Raw genomic sequence first — 19,585 nt, 5'->3', positions numbered from 1 at the left:
AGATCATGCATTGTACATGCAGGTGTCTGCTGAAGATCATGCATTGTACATGCAGGTGTATGGGCTGAAGATCGTTCATTGTACATGCAGGTGTGTGCTGAAGATCATGCATTGTACATGCAGGTGTGTGGGCTGAAGATCATGCATTGTACCTGCAGGTGTCTGCTGAAGATCATGCATTGTACATGCAGGTGTCTGCTGAAGATCATGCATTGTAATTGCATGTGTCTGCTGAAGATCATGCATTGTACATGCACGTGTGTGGGCTGAAGATCATGCATTGTACATGCAGGTGTGCTGAAGATCATGCATTGTACATGCAGGTGTGCTGAAGATCATGCATTGTACATGCATGTGTCTGCTGAAGATCATGCATTGTAATTGCATGTGTCTGCTGAAGATCATGCATTGTACATGCACGTGTGTGGGCTGAAGATCATGCATTGTACACGCAGGTGTGCTGAAGATCATGCATTGTACATGCAGGTGTGCTGAAGATCATGCATTGTACATGCAGGTGTCTGCTGGAGATCATGCATTGTACACGCAGGTGTCTCCTGAAGATCGTGCATTGTACATGCAGGTGTCTGCTGAAGATCAGAAAGTCAGAAATTAGCACTAGTCCTTTTGTCCTTACCAAACTGCTCAATAGTTAAGGTATAATAAGGACCAGTAGATATTTGCCCCATTTAAGAATAGTTTGCTATATGTTATCATTAACAGGACTAGTGGACTAAAAATCTTAGTTTCTACCACTGTCATGCATGTATGCATTTTACATCAGCGATCACTATTGGGGCTTTTTTCACTATTGCAATTGTATTGTGATGGGAGTAAACAAACTTTGATGCTTGATAATTCTATTAATCCATGTTATAGAAATGAATAAAGAAATGCTGACATTCTCAATGACATAATTATCCCCGGTCTAAAGTGGGGCGGTCGGGTAGCCAAGTGGTTAAAGCGTTCGCTCGTCACGCCGACGACCCCGGTTTGATTCCCGACATGGGTACAAGGTGTGAAGCCCATTTCTGGTGTTCCCCGCCATGATATTGATGAAATAATGCTAAAAGCTCACTCACTCACTCACCTAGTCTGAAGTTGTCATTATGGAATCTGAAACTGGCGTTTGAAATAGGCAAGGTGTATGCATTCGTTATTACTGTTGAAACTATCGATTGTTGTGCATACTGTCAACAACACTATTGTCATTTTTAAATTCCTATTTATGTACATAGCTCGAACTCGGTTATTGCGTGTGGTAATGCATAGCTCCCAATATTTACTTACAATTTTTGATAAACTCTAGTATTACTATCATGGCGGTAGACACAATTTTATGGATAACAACTTCTTTAATACTGTAAAAAGCAACGTTTCGGTATAGATCCTTATACCGTTGTCAAGCAAGTTGCTGTCCATAAAATTGTGTCTACCGTGTCATCTGTCAACTTCTAAGTAATGCCTATCAAACAATACTATCGCGGAGCAAACAATTGCATTGAACAAGCAGGTGTGTGTTGACAAGATGTGGATCATGGCGGCTGATCAACTATGTGATGTCACACACCCCCCTTAATGTAGCATACCAAGCATCCATTGATTCAGAAGCTTATTGTGTGATCACCAAAAGTAAACATGTTACAAAACTATTTAAAAAAGTCTCATTTGGTGACACATTTTCATCTAAATTTCTATTTCCAAACAAAAATAGTCAAATCACAAAATCTTTAAAAAATACCGTATACGACGTAATAAGCGCCCAGGGCGCTCTTAAAATTAGAAACATGGGGCTCTTATTAGAATATTATTTTGGTGAAAAAAAACAGTGTTGAAAGATAAATTTCGTGGTTTATGCTGACAGCCTGAAATGTTTATATACGACAGATATATTTTTCCAGAATTTAATTGCCCATAATTAAGGGTGCATATAACACACGAGTGCGTAATATACGCGAATAAATAAGTCTTGTGTACATTGATCAATCGGAAGGGGTGCTAATTGGGATTGTTCACTAGCCAATATATTAGCAAATATTGCCGTGGGCGCTTATTAGAGCGGGGCGCTTATTACGTCAAATACGGTATGTGTATCTGTGTGTGAATACAGAAGTTGATCATCCATAACAGACAGACAGACAGACAGACAGACAGACAGACAGACAGATAGATTTATTGTATAAGGCCATTTGACCCATTGTACAAAATACATTTACATTATATTTATCTAAGAGTTACCTAATTGATACTTTTGTTGTTGAGAAAACGTACATTAGAAATTTTGTAAAATTTATCATTGTATCGTTGTTGGATAGTTGACAGTCTTTCTAAACAAAAATAATTATGATTAACTGTCTTTGGGATATACATTTCCCGCCGACTTGCATAAAAAGGACAATTGTATATAACATGAAGTTCATCCATAACACTCTCTTGTCATCAGTTTGTCTGGTGATAGGCTTGAGTAACATGTCAGTTAGGGCCGGGACGGGTAACCCGGGTACTTGGGTCGGATGGGTCCTCAGTAGGACCCGAGTACCCACAGTACTACCCGGACCCAAGTACCCACAGTACTACCTGGACCCGAGTACCCACAGTACTACCCGGACCCGAGTACCCACAGTACTACCCGGACCCGAGTACCCACAGTACTACCCGGACCCGAGTACCCACAGTACTACCCGGAATTGTGGTTAGTCATGTGATATATTGTTTGATGACAAAACCTCACTATAGCTCAGTGGTTACACGACAAGCCGCTAATGTTCGCATTTCTGTCTGACGATGCACACATTCCTTTTGACTTGTATATGTTTGAGTAAAGATAAAGCTTCAGTCAACTTCAGTGTGTGCATGATCTGATCGTTTCATAAGATCATATATCTATTATATAGTCTCTGGTTTCATACATGTATCTAAAGAGTTTTTGCCAGGGCTACAGTTTAACTATTCCCAGTTAGACATTATGTTCCCAACTCTTGAGACCTACGGTCGGTACCCGGATAGGGTCGGGTAATAGGGGGTCGGGTACCCGGGTAGTAAATTTGGACTAGTCCCAGCCCTAATGTCAGTGGTCAGTTGTAGAACTTTCATTGTGTCTTCTTTAGATCCGCTCCCGATGAGATGTCGAGCATTGCCGCAGTCATTCTGGCAGCAGCCCAACGTTCCCCACCAGGTGTCGCCGGGAACAATGTTCCCCGTTCTCCCACCGCTCATGAACGGGGGAACGGAAGAAGACACAATAGGTGAGAACATTAAACTGACAGATTCGAGTTCAAAATATTAGCACTTTTATTTCATGTGTTTATATCCTTCCATGACAGATTAACTCAGTCAACAGATTTCACAGGAATGTGTGGCAGATTTGTGGCCCCCAAGACCCTGTTCTTTGTGTTAACGGGACTAAAACAGGATCTGACAATAGAGTGAGTGAGTGAGTGAGTGAGTGAGTATGTTATCATTATAAGGACTAGTGGACAAAAACCGTTAGTTTCTAACCCTGACGGGTATGGTGCTGACAAACCTAGAAACATAATCGGGGCGAGCCGGGATTCGAACTCTGACTATAGGCATATAGGAGCAGTGGGGTAGCCTAGTGGGTAAAGTGTTCGATCGTCATGCTGAAGGCCCGGGTTCAATTCCCCACATGGGTACAATATGTGAAGCCAATTTCTGTCGTGTCCCCGGCCGTGATATTGCTGGAATATTCACTCACTCACTCACTCATTCACTCACTCACTCACTCACTCACTCACTCACTCACTCACTCACTCACTCACTCACTCACTCACTCACTCAAGGTTGCTTCACTTGCAACCTAATTTTCACAGCTGGGAACAGTTGTCAAGAAACCCATATGTTAATTTTATTATTGTTGCTGAAGCTATTTTGAGCTCATCTTGGGTTCAAATCCCGCCAAATCATTGTATACCTAGGAACTGCAATCTATTATGCAGAGTTGTGTCCCTTCACTGTGACAGGATAAGCTCATCTTGGGTTTGAATCCCACCATCTAGATTATGGTCTGTCAGCACCATAACTGTGGACAGTACAACCCAATTTCAAAGTGTATACATTCATTTGACTGGCAGTTCTATGTTAAGAACAGCATGATGCTCAATTCACTTATTGTTACAAGAGAGGCCATTCTCTTTGTAAAGTTAGTCTCTAATTAACTCAGTAAATGACATCACATTTGACATAACAGCTTGTATATCCTTCACATGATGTCGACAAGAACAGGAATTCCATTTGTTGTGTAAAAAAATGAACATTAACAATGCCCTTGTAAATGTGAAAACTACCATCATGAGAGCTATTCATCTTGTATATGTAGAAGGAAATCAATATCATGGGACAGAAATTTGACATTTGACAAATAAGGACATTGATACATTCATATTACAAATGGACCCATGAAGATCCGGGGTAGAATTGATCTTCAGCAACCCATGCTTACCGTAAAAGGCGACTATGCTTGTCATAAGAGGTGACTAACAGGATTGGGTGGTAAGACTCGCTGACTTGGTTGATGCCTGTCGTCGTATCCCAATTGCCTGGATTGATGTTCATGATGTCAATCACTGGATTGTGTGGTCCAGACTTGATTATCTACAGACCACTGTCATATAGCTGGAATATTGCTGAGAGCGGCGTTAAACAACAAACAAACAAATCACATTACAAATGAACACTTTTATGAATTGATAAGACAAATCATTCGGGTGAGTCCACTTAATATTCAGTGGGTGGTGGGCGCTGGAATTTTTATTTGAATATATTTTTTCGGTCACTGATTCAAGACATGTAATACTTTTATCTCTGAAAGACGCACAAATGTCTCTTTCACTCACAGAAATAAATAAATAAATTTATTTATTTATTTATTTATTTATTTATTTATTTATTTATTTATTTATTTATTTATTTTAAATTTATTTATTTATTTAGTAGCACCAAAGGACAATAGTTTTTGAGCATTTTTATAAAACAGATAATGTTTCTCTTGGAATTCACGAGAAAATAAGGCAGCCGAATATTCTTCCGTCTGGAATAGTTAAACACACGGCAGTGAGCTTTGTAGGGGGTGAGGTTTGGATTTCATAGGCAAAAAAGTTGTTGGAAAATCTCCAGAATCACTTGGCTGTGTGTAGAGCTGTTCTGTCTGCAACAGGATAGTGCTCGACATTCCTGAAGCGTGTACACTGGTTAAAGTATGACCTCCTAGGTCCTCCCTCATGGCCAGTCAGAGTTGTATGTGAGGGCTTAGGGTTAGAGTAACATTTAATCCAAGAAATAAATTATCTCATTTAGAAATATATCAACAAAATACAGAATGGAGCTCCAAACAATGCTTAATTTAGAGCTGAGGCAAGCTAGACTTGCCAAATCATTTTAGACATAAATTGGTTTCATGTTTTAATATTTTCAAGTATTGTATCAGGACCAGTTTGTCGAGATAAGTATCATATCGGGACCATTGTATTGAGATAAGTTTCGTATCGGTACCATTGTAACAAGATAAGTTTCATATCAGGACCATTGTATCGAGATAAGTTTCGTATCGGGACCATTGTATCGAGATAAGTTTCATATCGGGACCATTGTATCGAGATAAGTTTCATATCAGGACTAGTTTGTAGAGATAAGTATCATATCGAGACCAGTTTGTCAATTTAAGTATTGTGACCAGTGTATTGAGATAATATCATATAGTGACCAGTTTGTCGACATGAGCACCGTATCGTGACAATTGTATCCAGATATGTATCTATCATGATCAAGGTAACGCCATAAGCATTGCAATTTTGTATTATGATCAGTGAATCGAGATAAGCATTGCGATTTTGTATTGTAATCATTGAATCGAGATAAGTATGATCTACCGTGACCAGTGTATCACGATAAGTATTGTGCTGTTCTGTATTGTTGCTCCTCTAACAAGAATATTGCCGACTGGGGTGTTACACGACAACAATCAAACAAACACATCCTGGTGAGCTGGTATGTTCGCTATCCGCCTGACCATTACATCGACAACTTTTTCTGTAATCTTTCTCTAATCCTGTAAGATGAGTTTGGAAATAGCTCCTAGATCTAGTGTTTTCTGTAATCTCCTTACTGGCTTCATCCATGGTGGCCATGAGCTGCTTGTAATACCGCCTCTGTGTCCGCCTTTGTCCAGGATTAGCTATTGATTTGATGTGATTGGGATCAATTGACTGAAATAATCGCCATTGATTGATTTCTCCCAAACATGCTTAATTTAGACTTCAGAGAGAAGGTGCCCGTGATGGATGGAAATATATGAGATTGTGAGTCATTATACCGCGGAATAAAGGGTTTTGTTATTGCGTTATGTATCGTATCGTCATTAGTTCCTGAATGTTATTCAACCATATATGAGTTGATAAGAAAATAATTTTTCTCTGAATGGTGTGTGAGGTTGTACTGAGTAATTGTTCTGATTAGCATATATTGCCATACTGCCATTGCCTTCTATTCAAATGATAGAGAATATAACATTATAGCGTGTAGAATTGATCGGGCTCTGAGTTTGTGATCACTTCGAATTTACACGTTGACAGTCCAGTTTCCATAATGGTTTTCCAGATCGCGGTCACATTTAAAACAAGGGCGGTCAGGTAGCCTAGTGGTTAAAGCGTTCGCTTGTCACGCCGAAGACCCGGGTTCGATTCCCGACATGGGTACAATGTGTGAAGCCCATTTCTGGTGTCCCCCGCCGTGATATTGCTGGAATATTGCTAAAAGCAGCGTAAAACCTCACTCACTCACTCACTCATCTAAAACAAACGTGTTAAGGATTAATTCATATTCCTCCTCATTATACCAAACCAAATGTTTCCCCATAGACTTCTATGCATCATTTTTTTAAAAATAACTAGTCATTCACCAGCTATTGCATGTACAATACATGCATTCACAGCCTGGCCTTCAGGCTGCAATACAAACACAAATTTTGATGAGCCTAGCCAGTTCCTTTTCCGAGTTGACCGCCTCCGTGGTCTAGTGGTAGAGTGACCGCCTCCGTGGTCTAGTGGTAGAGTGACCGCCTCCGTGGTCTAGTGGTAGAGTGACCGCCTCCGTGGTCTAGTGGTAGAGTGACCGCCTCCGTGGTCTAGTGGCAGAGTGACCGCCTCCGTGGTCCAGTGGTAGAGTGACCGCCTCCGTGGTCCAGTGGTAGAGTGACCGCCTCCGTGGTCTAGTGGTAGAGTGACCGCCTCCGTGGTCCAGTGGTAGAGCGTCCACCCGGAGAGCGGAAGGTCCGGGGTTCGATCCCCGGCCGCGTCATACCAAAAGACGTTTAAAGATAGTACTTGTTGTTACCCTGTCTGGTGCTCGGCATTAAGGGGCTAAAACAAGGACTGGTCAGCTCGGAGTCCGTATACTGTGTCTGAGTGGGGTATTCATGTTAAACTGCGGCATGGTATCTCAGTGAGCTAGCACTATAAATCGGCATCAGTCCTGACTAGTACAAGCAGCCACACAAACACACACGTATGTGCACATCGCTATATAAGTGCAATAATCTTGGACGTGACGTTAAACCCCATTTCACCTCACCTCACATTTTCGGAGTAGAGGAAGCTAAACACCCCACCCCCAGTTCCGCACCAAATGTCACTTGCTTGAAAATATGTGTTGTCACATTCAGCATAGGTCATCATGTTAAAAAAGACAATTCCGTTAGACGCTGGAGTGTATCAGATTGCAGGTGTTAATGTTAATGGAGGAAATACGGTACACAGCACGCTCTGGAGACTTGAGAATTGCTTAGTCATAGAGCACAGTTCAAGTATTGATCATAATCAATTTATGAATATTGCAAAATAGATATTTGTAAGCCATGCACATGGCGGTTAGGATCAGGACAATGTTGTTCAACTATTCCTTTTTGCAATGTATAAGTGTGCCATCAAACACAATATTGTTTTCCACCTTTGACCTTAGCAAATCGCATTGAACCATGAGCTTGTTGGCCACTTTCTGTTTTGTCAACTAAGGCGCCGCCATTCGCTGTGCAGAGTTGCATCCCCTGGACACGCCAGAAACCTATGATTGTGGGTTCAAATCCCGGTTCACCCCGATTATGTTTCTAGGTTTGTCAGCACCATACCCGTGCTCGTGGGTTTCACCGAAGTGGTAAACGTCTGAGTCCTGCATCACTTCAGGCTTTCCTCCCACATTAAGCTGACACGCCATGATAAGACTGGAATAATGTTAAAAGCGACGTTAAACCCAACTCACTCACTCACTCCTGTGTGTCCTGTAATAATGCCCTTTTCAATTTTTGAATACATAGGATTATTTTTTGGATCATTGTCCATTAAGTTTGTTCACAGTTAATTTTCATGTGGTTGTCCAATTTACTTTATGACAGTACAGCGGTAGAAACTAACATTTGTAGTCCACTAGTCCTTATATAACATATAGCAGAACCCTTAAAAATGGCAAATTTGTACTGGTCCTTATGATATCTTAACTATTGGGCAGTTTAGCAAGGACTGGACTAGTACCAATTTCTAACACTGGAGTACATTTGTCAAAGGCTTCATATACGCTTTTGCTAAACAAATATGATTTCTAAGTCTGCCGTTCAGACAACAGGGACTTATTTAACAATGCCATTTTTATTTTCTCGTGGTCCTTGGCACCATAATACAAGAAAGTTTGACCCCTGTGTTGTGACAGTTGTGTCATGTGACCTCTGGTGCTGTATATAGGTATTACACATCGTAGATGATATGATGTGACAAGCACACGTCCACCTGGGAGATATAGTGTTTATCTACCCGGGGGGGGGGGGCATGTTTGCTTCCAACCAACACCAGACCTTTGAATCCTGTATATAAACATGATAAACAATGATAAATATTAGCTTTATTGTGTATCTATCACAATATCAACATAGATTTATATATATTTTATCGTCTGTTTTTGAGTATTCAAAAAGTCCTAGTCTGCTTTGACTGTGAATGTAATGTTCATGTTTTAGTGCGTACTCTGTCAGTGTCAAGGTGTCGCCTCAAGAAATGCCTTACCACGGAACTGTTAGCATTGATGATTACCTCTTCTTGTTCAGTAATATTCATTCAGTTATTATTAATCTCAATAACACATATTTCATTAACTAAATTTGTCTCTTCAGACTGTTACAGTGTTGGTGGCCATTTTGAATATTTTGGACAAGGGAAGTTTCTCTGGTTTTCGTAAATATTTGACAAAGACATACTTTTATATAAATATTAAATCATGTGGTGATGCTGCTGCTGTCAAATCGGCTGTTTCAATAAGAGGTGGTTATTGTGATTTGAAACCTCTGATTGACAATCAGAATTGAGTATTTTCCACAACTGTGGTAGAATATATTCTTGTAAACGAAACATTTTATCTATGATGGGTGATAACTTGACTCCGACCTGTCACTGATATCCTCAAACAAACTATTCACTGAATCAGATGTTTAGTAGGTTGGTTAATATATAATTAGGGGCATGGGTGGCTCAGTCGTCTAAGGCACCACGATTCTCAGTGCAGAGTTGCCTCCCTTGGCCACACCAGAAATCTATGATTGTGGGATCGAATCCCGGTTCGCCCTGATTATGTTTCTAGGTTTGTCAGCACCATACCCATGCTCGTGGGTTTCACCGAAGTGGTAAACATCCGAGACCTGCATCACTTTGGGCTTTCCTCCCACATGAAGCTGACATGCCACGATATAACTGGAATACTGTTAAAAGTGGCGTTAAACCCAACTCACTCACTCACTCACTGTAATAACAACATAAGTAATAAGATAATATTGGTGGAAACCTAACAAGGGAGGCCAACAGATTACTGGCGCGGATAGGTGATTAGCAACGGACAAATAGAAGCCCATACTTAACAGAAAATTAACGCTGATAGTTGATAGCGATGGACAACAGGACTTACTTATCACTGATTGGTGATGTGCAATAGACAGTGGGCAAACGGGAGCCCGGGGTAATTAGCACTGATTGGTCATAGAATGATAAAGAAATTGACATCCATACATTCTCTTCCTTATGCGCATCACTTCTAAATGCCTTTCAAAGTCTTCAGTTGTTTCAATAATGTCCACAACTCGCTATGTACTCAGTTGTCTCCCTTAAGCATGACAGGAACCGCTGATTGAAGATCGAGTCCTGGTTCACTGTGATTATGTTTCTTGGTTTGTCAGCACCATTCCCAGGCTTGTTTCATCAAGCGGTAAACATCTAAGACCTGATCAATGTATTGAGATAAGTATGATTGTGTCCTGATCAATGTATCGAGATAAGTATGATTGTGTCCTGATCAATGTATCGAGATAAGTATGATTGTATCCTGATCAATGTATTGAGATAAGTATGATTGTATCCTGATCAATGTATCGAGATAAGTATGATTGTATCCTGATCAATTTATCGAGATAAGTATGATTGTATCCTGACTTGGTTGATGCATGTCATCGATCCCAATTGTGTGGATCGATGTTCATGATGTCAATCACTGGATTGTCTGGTCCAGATTCGATTATTTACAGACCGCCGTCATATAGCTGGAATATTGCTGAGTGCGGCGTAAAACAACTAACCAAACCAATCCAATTGCGAGGATTGATGTTCATGATGTCAATCACTGGATTGTCTGGTCCAGATTCGATTATTTACAGACCGCCATCATATAGCTGGAATATTGCTGAGTGTGGCACTAAACAACAAAGAAACAAAACAAATCAATGGCCATACTGAACTTGCACTTTAATCTAGTAAAACTGACACAACTATAAGCCATTATGCAAAAGTATAAAGAAATTATAGATCAACCATGACATAGTTCAAGTCGGAGAATTCACTCAAATCAGTTGTTCGGGAAGTAGCATCAACAGATTCTCATAATTTTCCGTTACAGAATCAGCAGTGTCATGAAAATATTGAACCTGTGAGAGTGGGAGACTGATTGAACTGCTGTGCAAGTGGTTTAAACTTATAAACCTTTAAACCCATCTCACACACTGCAAACCAATGCCTACTGTCGTGAAACAACCCCAACCTAAGCACAAGACACGTGTCGGCCAGCTCTTGAATACCTGTACCTAGTGTTTAGGTAAACAGTCTGTTGATTGCCAGGCTATGAAAGAATGTCCCACAGTGATACAAGTAGTTCAAGCATTGATCTCTGATTGGCTGAGATCTATATCTGAAATATGTCAATCAATTCCGTATTGACTGCCATTCCTTGTCTCCAGAAGCCTGTACTTTATATAGCACCTTTACTCACAGCTTGCCTATGTCATGTGGACATGCCACTCTGGGCAGGAAGCCAGGTGTGATTTGCGCAGTATCTGTGACACAGGTAGACGATCGGCTGATAAGGGACCATTTAGTCTTGGAGAGAGAGAGAGAGAGAGAGAGAGAGAGAGAGAGGGGAGAAGAAAGAGGAGGAGGGGGGGGAGAGAGAGGGGGAGGAAAGAGAGAGAGAGAGGGGGGAGGGGGGAGTACAGATTGATAAGTCAATACTTCAACTAAAACACAAAATCTCTGGTGTGAGAATTTTTTTTTCTTGTACCTACAAAATAATCTTCTGGACATTCATCTGTGCAGTGAGCGGTTTATTATGTCGGTAATTGTTGGAACTAATTATAATTTTTCAGCATTTTTGGAAACAGGTTATTATTTTTTTTAAGGTCCCAGCCCCCTAACAGCACACAAGTGTTGCCCCCTAAGGGTGCTTGTCGGACGGGGGGTGGGGGTGGGAGGAGGGTATCACTGAATCAGGGTGCTGTACATCTAGTACTCTCTCAGTTTCTGTATGTAATTTGTTTTTTTGTTTAACACCTCATTCAGCAATAGTCCATCCATGTATGACGGTGGTCTGTAAGTAATCGATCAGGGCCAGACAATCCAGTGATTGACATCATGAGCATCAATCCACGCAATTGAGATACGATGACATGCATCAACCAAGTCAGCGAGCCTGACCACCCAATCCTGTTAGTCGCCTCTTAAGACAAGCATAGTCACCTTTTACAGCAAGCATGGGTTGCTGAGGACCTATTCTAGCCCGGGTCTTCACAGGTCACATACCGTATATATGACTGCAGATAAGCTGATCTCATAGTTAAGCCGAGGTATGAACTTGATCCTTGAAATGTGTATGGTATCCGTGTGCTAAATATGCATAATGTCGGAAAGTGCAAATCTCTCTCCCTCTCAAATTGCCAGGATGTGAAAATGAACAACATGCATCGATGTACTTTCCATAGTTTGGAGATTGATGGGATTTCACTCACTTGCCCGCTCACTCACTCACTCACTCACTCACTCACTCACTCACTCACTCACTCACTCACTCACTCACTCACTCACTCACTCACTCACTCACTCACTCACTCACTCACTCGCATAGTACCTCTGCCACAAGCCAGCGCCATGTTACAATTCGTCACATCTTTCACAGTCCATTCAAAATATTGAATCTGCTTTTCATCCGTTTCATATTTGACAAGTGTACACATTTTCATAAACTAATGTCAAAGAATGGTTACGGTTCATTAAGAAAGTATCCCAATACGTGAAAATCTGCTTGTTTTTGCGTAGTTATCCTTTGTTTACATTGGTTGTACGGCTCCATGTGCTGTCATCGAAGTCCAACGGAGAGCTAGCGATACGGTCACTTTGATGTATAAATATATATTGTCATGCAACTCACTGTCGCAGTTGTAGTAGCATATCTATATAATTATGCAAAATGATATGTTAAGCACCCCCCAAATACTTCCATTAGTCCGTTCTCTACTGATTTCTGAAAAAATGCATGTTTAAAAACAAGAGTAGCCTAGTGGCTAAAATGTTCGCTCGTCACGCCGAAGACCCAGGTTCGATTCCCGACATGGGTACAATGTGTGAAGCCTATTTCTGGTGTCCCCCGCCGTGATATTGCTGGAATATTGCTAAAAGGGGCGTAAAACCATACTCACTCACTCACAAACAAGAGAAAAATCTGGTCACGTGATATGCAAATTAGCCTGTGGCAGTGGTGTTATGCTGAGTCACGACTGCGCCGGCGTGTGTCTCAGTCGCTGTGGCCAACTCTGCTTCCTGGTGTTGTAATGCTTGATATTTTCTGATTCCGATGATTAATTCCATTGTGATATTTCTGTTTGTGCTTCTCATCTGTGTGCCAGGTAATCTATTAATCCTGATTCCAGCGGTCATTACCAGCCTGTCACTGGGCGGGAGCTTCTTGTTGACAGGGATTTGTGATTCCAGCCATTGATCGCACCTGCCTGAGCTGACTCGATGAATTGATCGGTCACGCTGAATAATGTATAACTGCAGGTCATGTGACCCGTTCGGTAGAGATCAATAGCCAGCAGTTACCTGGGGAAAACATGTATAGTCTGTTCTGTATAACATAGCGGGTATATGGGTGTCTGTTCTGTATAACATAGCGGGTATGTGGGTGTCTGTTCTGTATAACATAGCGGGTATATGGGTGTCTGTTCAGTATAACATGGGTGGTATATGGGTGTCTGTTCAGTTTAACATAGCTGGTATATGGGTGTCTGTTCTGTATAACATAGCAGGTATATGGGTGTCTGTTCTGTATAACATAGCAGGTATATGGGAGTCTGTTCAGTATAACATAGCAGGTATAAGGGTGTCTGTTCTGTATAACATAGCGGGTATATGGGTGTCTGTTCTGTATAACGTAGGGGGTATATGGGTGTCTGTTCTGTATAACATAGGGGGTATATGGGTGTCTGTTCTGTATAACATAGCAGGTATATGGGTGTCTGTTCTGTATAACATAGCGGGTATATGGGTGTCTGTTCTGTATAACATAGCGGGTATATGGGTTTCTGTTCTGTTTAACATAGTGGGTATATGGGTGTCTGTTCTGTATAACATAGTGGGTATATGGGTGTCTGTTCTGTATAACATAGTGGGTATATGGGTTTCTGTTCTGTATAACATAGTGGGTATATGGGTGTCTGTTCTGTATAACATAGTGGGTATATGGGTGTCTGTTCTGTATAACATAGTGGGTATATGGGTTTCTGTTCTGTATAACATAGTGGGTATATGGGTTTCTGTTCTGTATAACATAGCGGGTATATGGGTGTCTGTTCTGTATAACATAGTGGGTATATGGGTGTCTGTTCTGTATAACATAATGGGTATATGGGTTTCTGTTCTGTATAACATAGCGGGTATATGGGTGTATGTTCTGTATAACATGGTGGGTATATGGGAGTCTGTTCAGTATAACATAGCAGGTATATGGGTGTCTGTTCTGTATAACATAGCGGGTATATGGGTGTCTGTTCTGTATAACATAGCGGGTATATGGGTTTCTGTTCTGTATAACATAGTGGGTATATGGGTGTCTGTTCTGTATAACATAGCGGGTATAAGGGTGTCTGTTCTGTATAACATAGCGGGTATATGGGTTTATGTTCTGTATAACATAGCAGGTATATGGGTGTCTGTTCTGTATAACATAGTGGGTGTATGGGTTTCTGTTCTGTATAACATAATGGGTATATGGGTGTCTGTTCTGTATAACATAGTGGGTATATGGGTGTCTGTTCTGTATAACATAGTGGGTATATGGGTGTCTGTTCTGTGTAACATAGTGGGTATATGGGTTTCTGTTCAGTATAACATAGTGGGTATATGGGTGTCTGTTTTGTATAACATGGCGGGTATATGGGTGTCTGTTCTGTATAACATAGTGGGTATATGGGTTTCTGTTCTGTATAACATAGTGGGTATAAGGGTGTCTGTTCTGTATAACATGGCGGGTATATGGGTGTCTGTTCTGTATAACATAGCGGGTATATGGGTTTCTGTTCTGTATAACATAGTGGGTATATGGGTTTCTGTTCTGTATAACATGGCGGGTATATGGGTGTCTGTTCTGTATAACATAGTGGGTATATGGGTGTCTATTCTGTATAACATAGTGGGTATAAGGGTGTCTGTTCTGTATAACATAGCAGGTATATGGGTTTCTGTTCTGTATAACATAGTGGGTATATGGGTGTCTGTTCTGTATAACATAGCGGGTATATGGGTTTCTGTTCTGTATAACATAGTGGGTATATGGGTGTCTGTTCTGTATAACATAGTGGGTATATGGGTGTCTGTTCTGTATAACATAGTGGGTATATGGGTGTCTGTTCTGTATAACATAGCGGGTATATGGGTGTCTGTTCTGTATAACATAGTGGGTATATGGGTGTCTGTTCTGTATAACATAGCGGGTATATGGGTGTCTGTTCTAGAGACACCAGAGTAGTGATGTCATAGTACTGTGATGTCACATAATGAGCTTACAGAGTAGTGATGTCACAGTACTGTGATGTCACACAATGAGCTTACAGAGTAGTGATGTCATAGTACTGTGATGTCACACAATGAGCTTACAGAGTAGTGATGTCATAGTACTGTGATGTCACACAATGAGCTTACAGAGTAGTGATGTCATAGTACTGTGATGTCACACAATGAGCTTACAGAGTAGTGATGTCATAGTACTGTGATGTCACACAATGAGCTTACAGAGTAGTGATGTCATAGTACTTTGATGTCTACACTTGTGGATGCCTTGTTTATATTTTTGACATTTAGTTGAAATAAATATGACTTAACTTAACATGTCCAATGTATATATTCACACAAACATTGCAAAAACTGACTTGTGTTGTTTTCCTGATTCCAGAGATGCGTCCAGTCACACCGCCCGAGGAGCGAACAGAGGTGGAAGACAAAGAACACAAGCGGCCACCTCGGGCTCCTGACCGCAAGGTCACGGTCACAAATACAGATTTACTTTTCCGACTTTTCGATGGGGTTGGTGAGGAGGTCACGAAGAAACCAGTCGGAAGTCTTAAACGTGGAAGGTGAGCAGCCTGCAGTCATATCAAGAACATTAGGGACCGAGTATTGGATATCCCTCGGGGGAATGTGATTTTATCGAAAAAAACTATTCCAGGAAATGCTTGAAATTGATGCACATGATGTCAATCATTGGATTGTCTGAACCAAGCAATCCCAGTTTGGGAAATATGTCTAATTTGCATAATCCAATATTGCCACCGGTTATCAATATATCTTCCATATTTCAGATGAGGTACAATCTTTTGATGAAAAAAACCACTATTTCCCTAACTAGGATTGTTATTAACATATGATGTAACATACCACATCACTAATCCCTCTGTTGTGTATAATTTGTCATGTTTCTTGACGTCATCAAACTGGGTACTGCAAGATTATGTATAGATGTTCCTCTTATGTTTTACAGCAAGACATCATTAATTAATGTAAACCATGACACAGTCATCAGCGATTTGAGATTTTATTTGTTTAGACTTGTTTATGCATCTTAGTTTCAAAATGATGGGGCCAGCGTGTAACCTGGTGTTGCATGCATATGTATATGTATATTTGTGTACATATATACGTCAATATGTATTTCACCTTGAACCATACTGCAATCTAATATGTACGTGTTGTCACTGCAGGCCAAAGAAATTGATGCCAAAGAGCAACACAAAGGGCTTGCTGTCGGGGAACGATCCGTACCTAGTGGACGCCATGACTGATAAACTTTTCCCCAATCTTTCTTTGGAGGGTCGGCATGGTGCACAGTTAGGCAACACGTCATTACAGCTGATTACAGTACGAGGCGACGGAGATAAGACTGTCACATTACCTGCCCTCAGTTTCGATCAGAATTATTCACAGATGTTATCCGAACTGGTCATGCATATTTAGCATGGAGACCTATGTTGTTGTGTTTGTGATTGTGCCAACAGTTGGAGTGTTTAGACAGTTCATCAAGAGCCTGATGACTTGAAATTGTCATTACTGAGGGTGAGTCTGGGGGTGTTTGAAGTTGAAAGATGAATCTTGCAATGGAAGAAAACTGCCTGCCAAGAAAGATAACGTAAGATGTCAACAAGGGAGATAACTTCAGAGGTCAACAAGGGAGATAACTTCAGAGGTCAACAAGGGAGATAACTTCAGGGTCAACAAGGGAGATAACTTGAACAAAAGGTCAACAAGGGAGATAACTTGAAACAACAAAGTGGATAACTTCATCTGACATTAAGGGAGGTAACCCAAGTCATCAAGTGACGCAACCCCAGCTGACATCAAGGAGTTGACCCATGTTCATCAAGGGAGGTAACCATGTTGTCATCAAGGGAGGTAACCTCCACTGACCTCAAAGAGATAACCCGCTGTGACATCAAGGGAGGTAATTTTCAATCCCACTTGAAAAAGATCTCAAGACAGAGTGGCGACAAATTAGTATTTGTGTCCTGATCATCAATCATCCCCTCAAGATGGTATCGGGACAGATGTTAAACTGTGTGTTTTATCTTTGTCGGGTAGACAGATTCACACCCACCTCAGAATGAACAAGGAACAGGTTGGAAATGATTTGTTGAATTTGACGAAATATGACTAAAATATGATGTTATCGTGAAACAATTCCAGGTATTAATGACGTTCTTGTTTGTTACACAAATGTGATATAGTTGTTGACATTGTGATGGGGTCGTCACAGACGGAGACAGACACACTATGTGTGTCTACTGTGTGTTTAACACAGTCGTGTAAAAGTGTGTTGTTTACTAGTTGCTGTCTGTCAGTCGCTATTCATCCTCCTCCGCTGTGTCGTTTTTTCATTACTTGATTTGCAGTATGATTTTTAAAAAGTAGGATCCGCTGAATTGAAGATTAATATGCATTGCACTCATTTACTCCTTTCACATGTTTACATTCACAATTATTCTAAAACAACAGTTAATCTGTTTTTTTTAATATTGTCATCAGGACATTTTTTATTGTGTACCGATTTTCCCAGCCAAACTTCAGTTATACAACCGGCAGAGTACCAAACTGAAGAACATAAGAGTAGATACAAACTAAATTTCCTCTAAAATAAATTAAAATAGATTCACAAGAATCCAAACTGAATGATATTAAAAATGATTATATTTTTCTTCAAAATATTTCAATTTTATAAAAAAAAAAAAACATTTTGGAAAAATGTATAGCAGACTTCTCTGTAAGACTTACAGTAGAATTGGTCCAGGTTGTAAGATTATTAAGATTACATTGTATGCATGATTAGGGCATGATGTCAGCAACACTAAGCCCTACGGCAGGCATATACTAAAGTTGTTTTGGCATGTATTGTATTCAGTTTATGAATCATTACTTTTATGTCATTGGCCCTGATTCAGTATTTTTACCTCAATTCTTGCAGTGTAATGAAATATCAGTGGTTTTATATATGCAATATATCAATCTAGTTGTTGCTACTTCCGTCCAAGTTTAGCAGCTAATTTGTACTGCATCTAATTCATAATGCTTCATATTTCATAGTGTGTTTGTAAACAATTATCAAATTCTTTAAATTATTTGGGACTGTAATATTTACTTATGTGATTTTTAGCTTGTTGCTATGGTAACCTACCTCTATTGACAATGTCTCATATGAAATACTAGTTTGGGATCAAATCCTCTGAAATTGTTTTTTGTTATTGAGTTTTATATGTGCTTGAGAATTGTGTTTGAGAACAGTAATAATACATGATGTTAATGTTTTTAGATTTCCCAATGGGAAGTTCTCTGACTTTTGTTCCATATCTTCTTAAACATCATATGTCCCACAACATTATTACATTATTGTGAGGTTTCATCCCAAGTATCTGTGATAAGTCGGATCGGGTCATTAGTCATAATGTTTCTACTGGATCAGACCGTCCTGTGTCATGCTGTCAAGAGTTGTCTCCCCTACTCGTACAGAAGAATAATCACTATTTACTGACATGACATAAATTGTCAAACTTTCCACTTTGTAACCATGGCGATACACAACAAGGGTGGAATATGGATACCTCAGATACCACAATGACCTCATTTTCAGTTACCTGAGACTTTCGGACTGTCTTGCGTGGACAGATTACTGTATTCGACATAATAAGCACCCAGGGCGCTCTCAAAATTAGGAATAGGGGGATCTTATTAGAATATAATTTTGGTGAGAATTTTTTTTTGGTGAGGTGATAGATTGTAAATTTCGTGGTTTAAGCTGACAGCCTGAAATGAAACAAAAGAAAAGTTGGTGCGTATTATTCACCACAGATATATTTTCCAGAATTTAATTGCCCACAATAAAGGGTGCATATAACACATGAGTGTGTATTATACACGAATAAATGAGTCTTGTGTACATTGATCAATCGGAAAGGGTGCTAATTGGGATTGTTCACTAGCCAATATATTAACAAATATCGCTGTGGGCGCTTATTAGAGCGGGGCACTTATTACGTCGAATACGGTACCTATTTCGAGGACTTCATGAGGCCTGTGTGAGGTCCACATGAGGTCAGCTTGCCTGCTCACTCTAAAACATTTCACATCAGCCACTTTGAACGCGACCATGGGGAGGGGAAGGAGAGTCAATACAGTTAATTAGCAATCTAATTGCCAAAAATATAACTCCTTTGTTGAACAGTGTTTAACATGTTTTGAAT

General features: G+C 40.3%; 1 protein-coding gene across 1 annotated transcript in view; it reads left to right on the top strand.

The window, feature by feature from the left end:
- Positions 1-19,125, top strand: part of LOC124149582 — a 35,398-nt gene extending 16,273 nt beyond the window's left edge. The window contains exons 2-4 of the mRNA XM_046521265.2: positions 3,108-3,245; positions 15,754-15,934; positions 16,559-19,125. Of these exons, the coding sequence (XP_046377221.1) occupies positions 3,108-3,245; positions 15,754-15,934; positions 16,559-16,811 (572 nt within the window). The 3' untranslated portion in view covers positions 16,812-19,125. The remainder of the gene's footprint in view (positions 1-3,107; positions 3,246-15,753; positions 15,935-16,558) is intronic.
- The last annotated feature ends 460 nt before the right edge of the window (positions 19,126-19,585 follow it).

The sequence above is a fragment of the Haliotis rufescens genome, unplaced genomic scaffold, assembly GCF_023055435.1.
Source record: "Haliotis rufescens isolate VD_foot unplaced genomic scaffold, xgHalRufe1.0.p SCAF_58, whole genome shotgun sequence".
Taxonomy (NCBI): Eukaryota; Metazoa; Mollusca; class Gastropoda; order Lepetellida; family Haliotidae; genus Haliotis; species Haliotis rufescens.
This window is presented reverse-complemented; position numbering and strand designations above follow the sequence as displayed.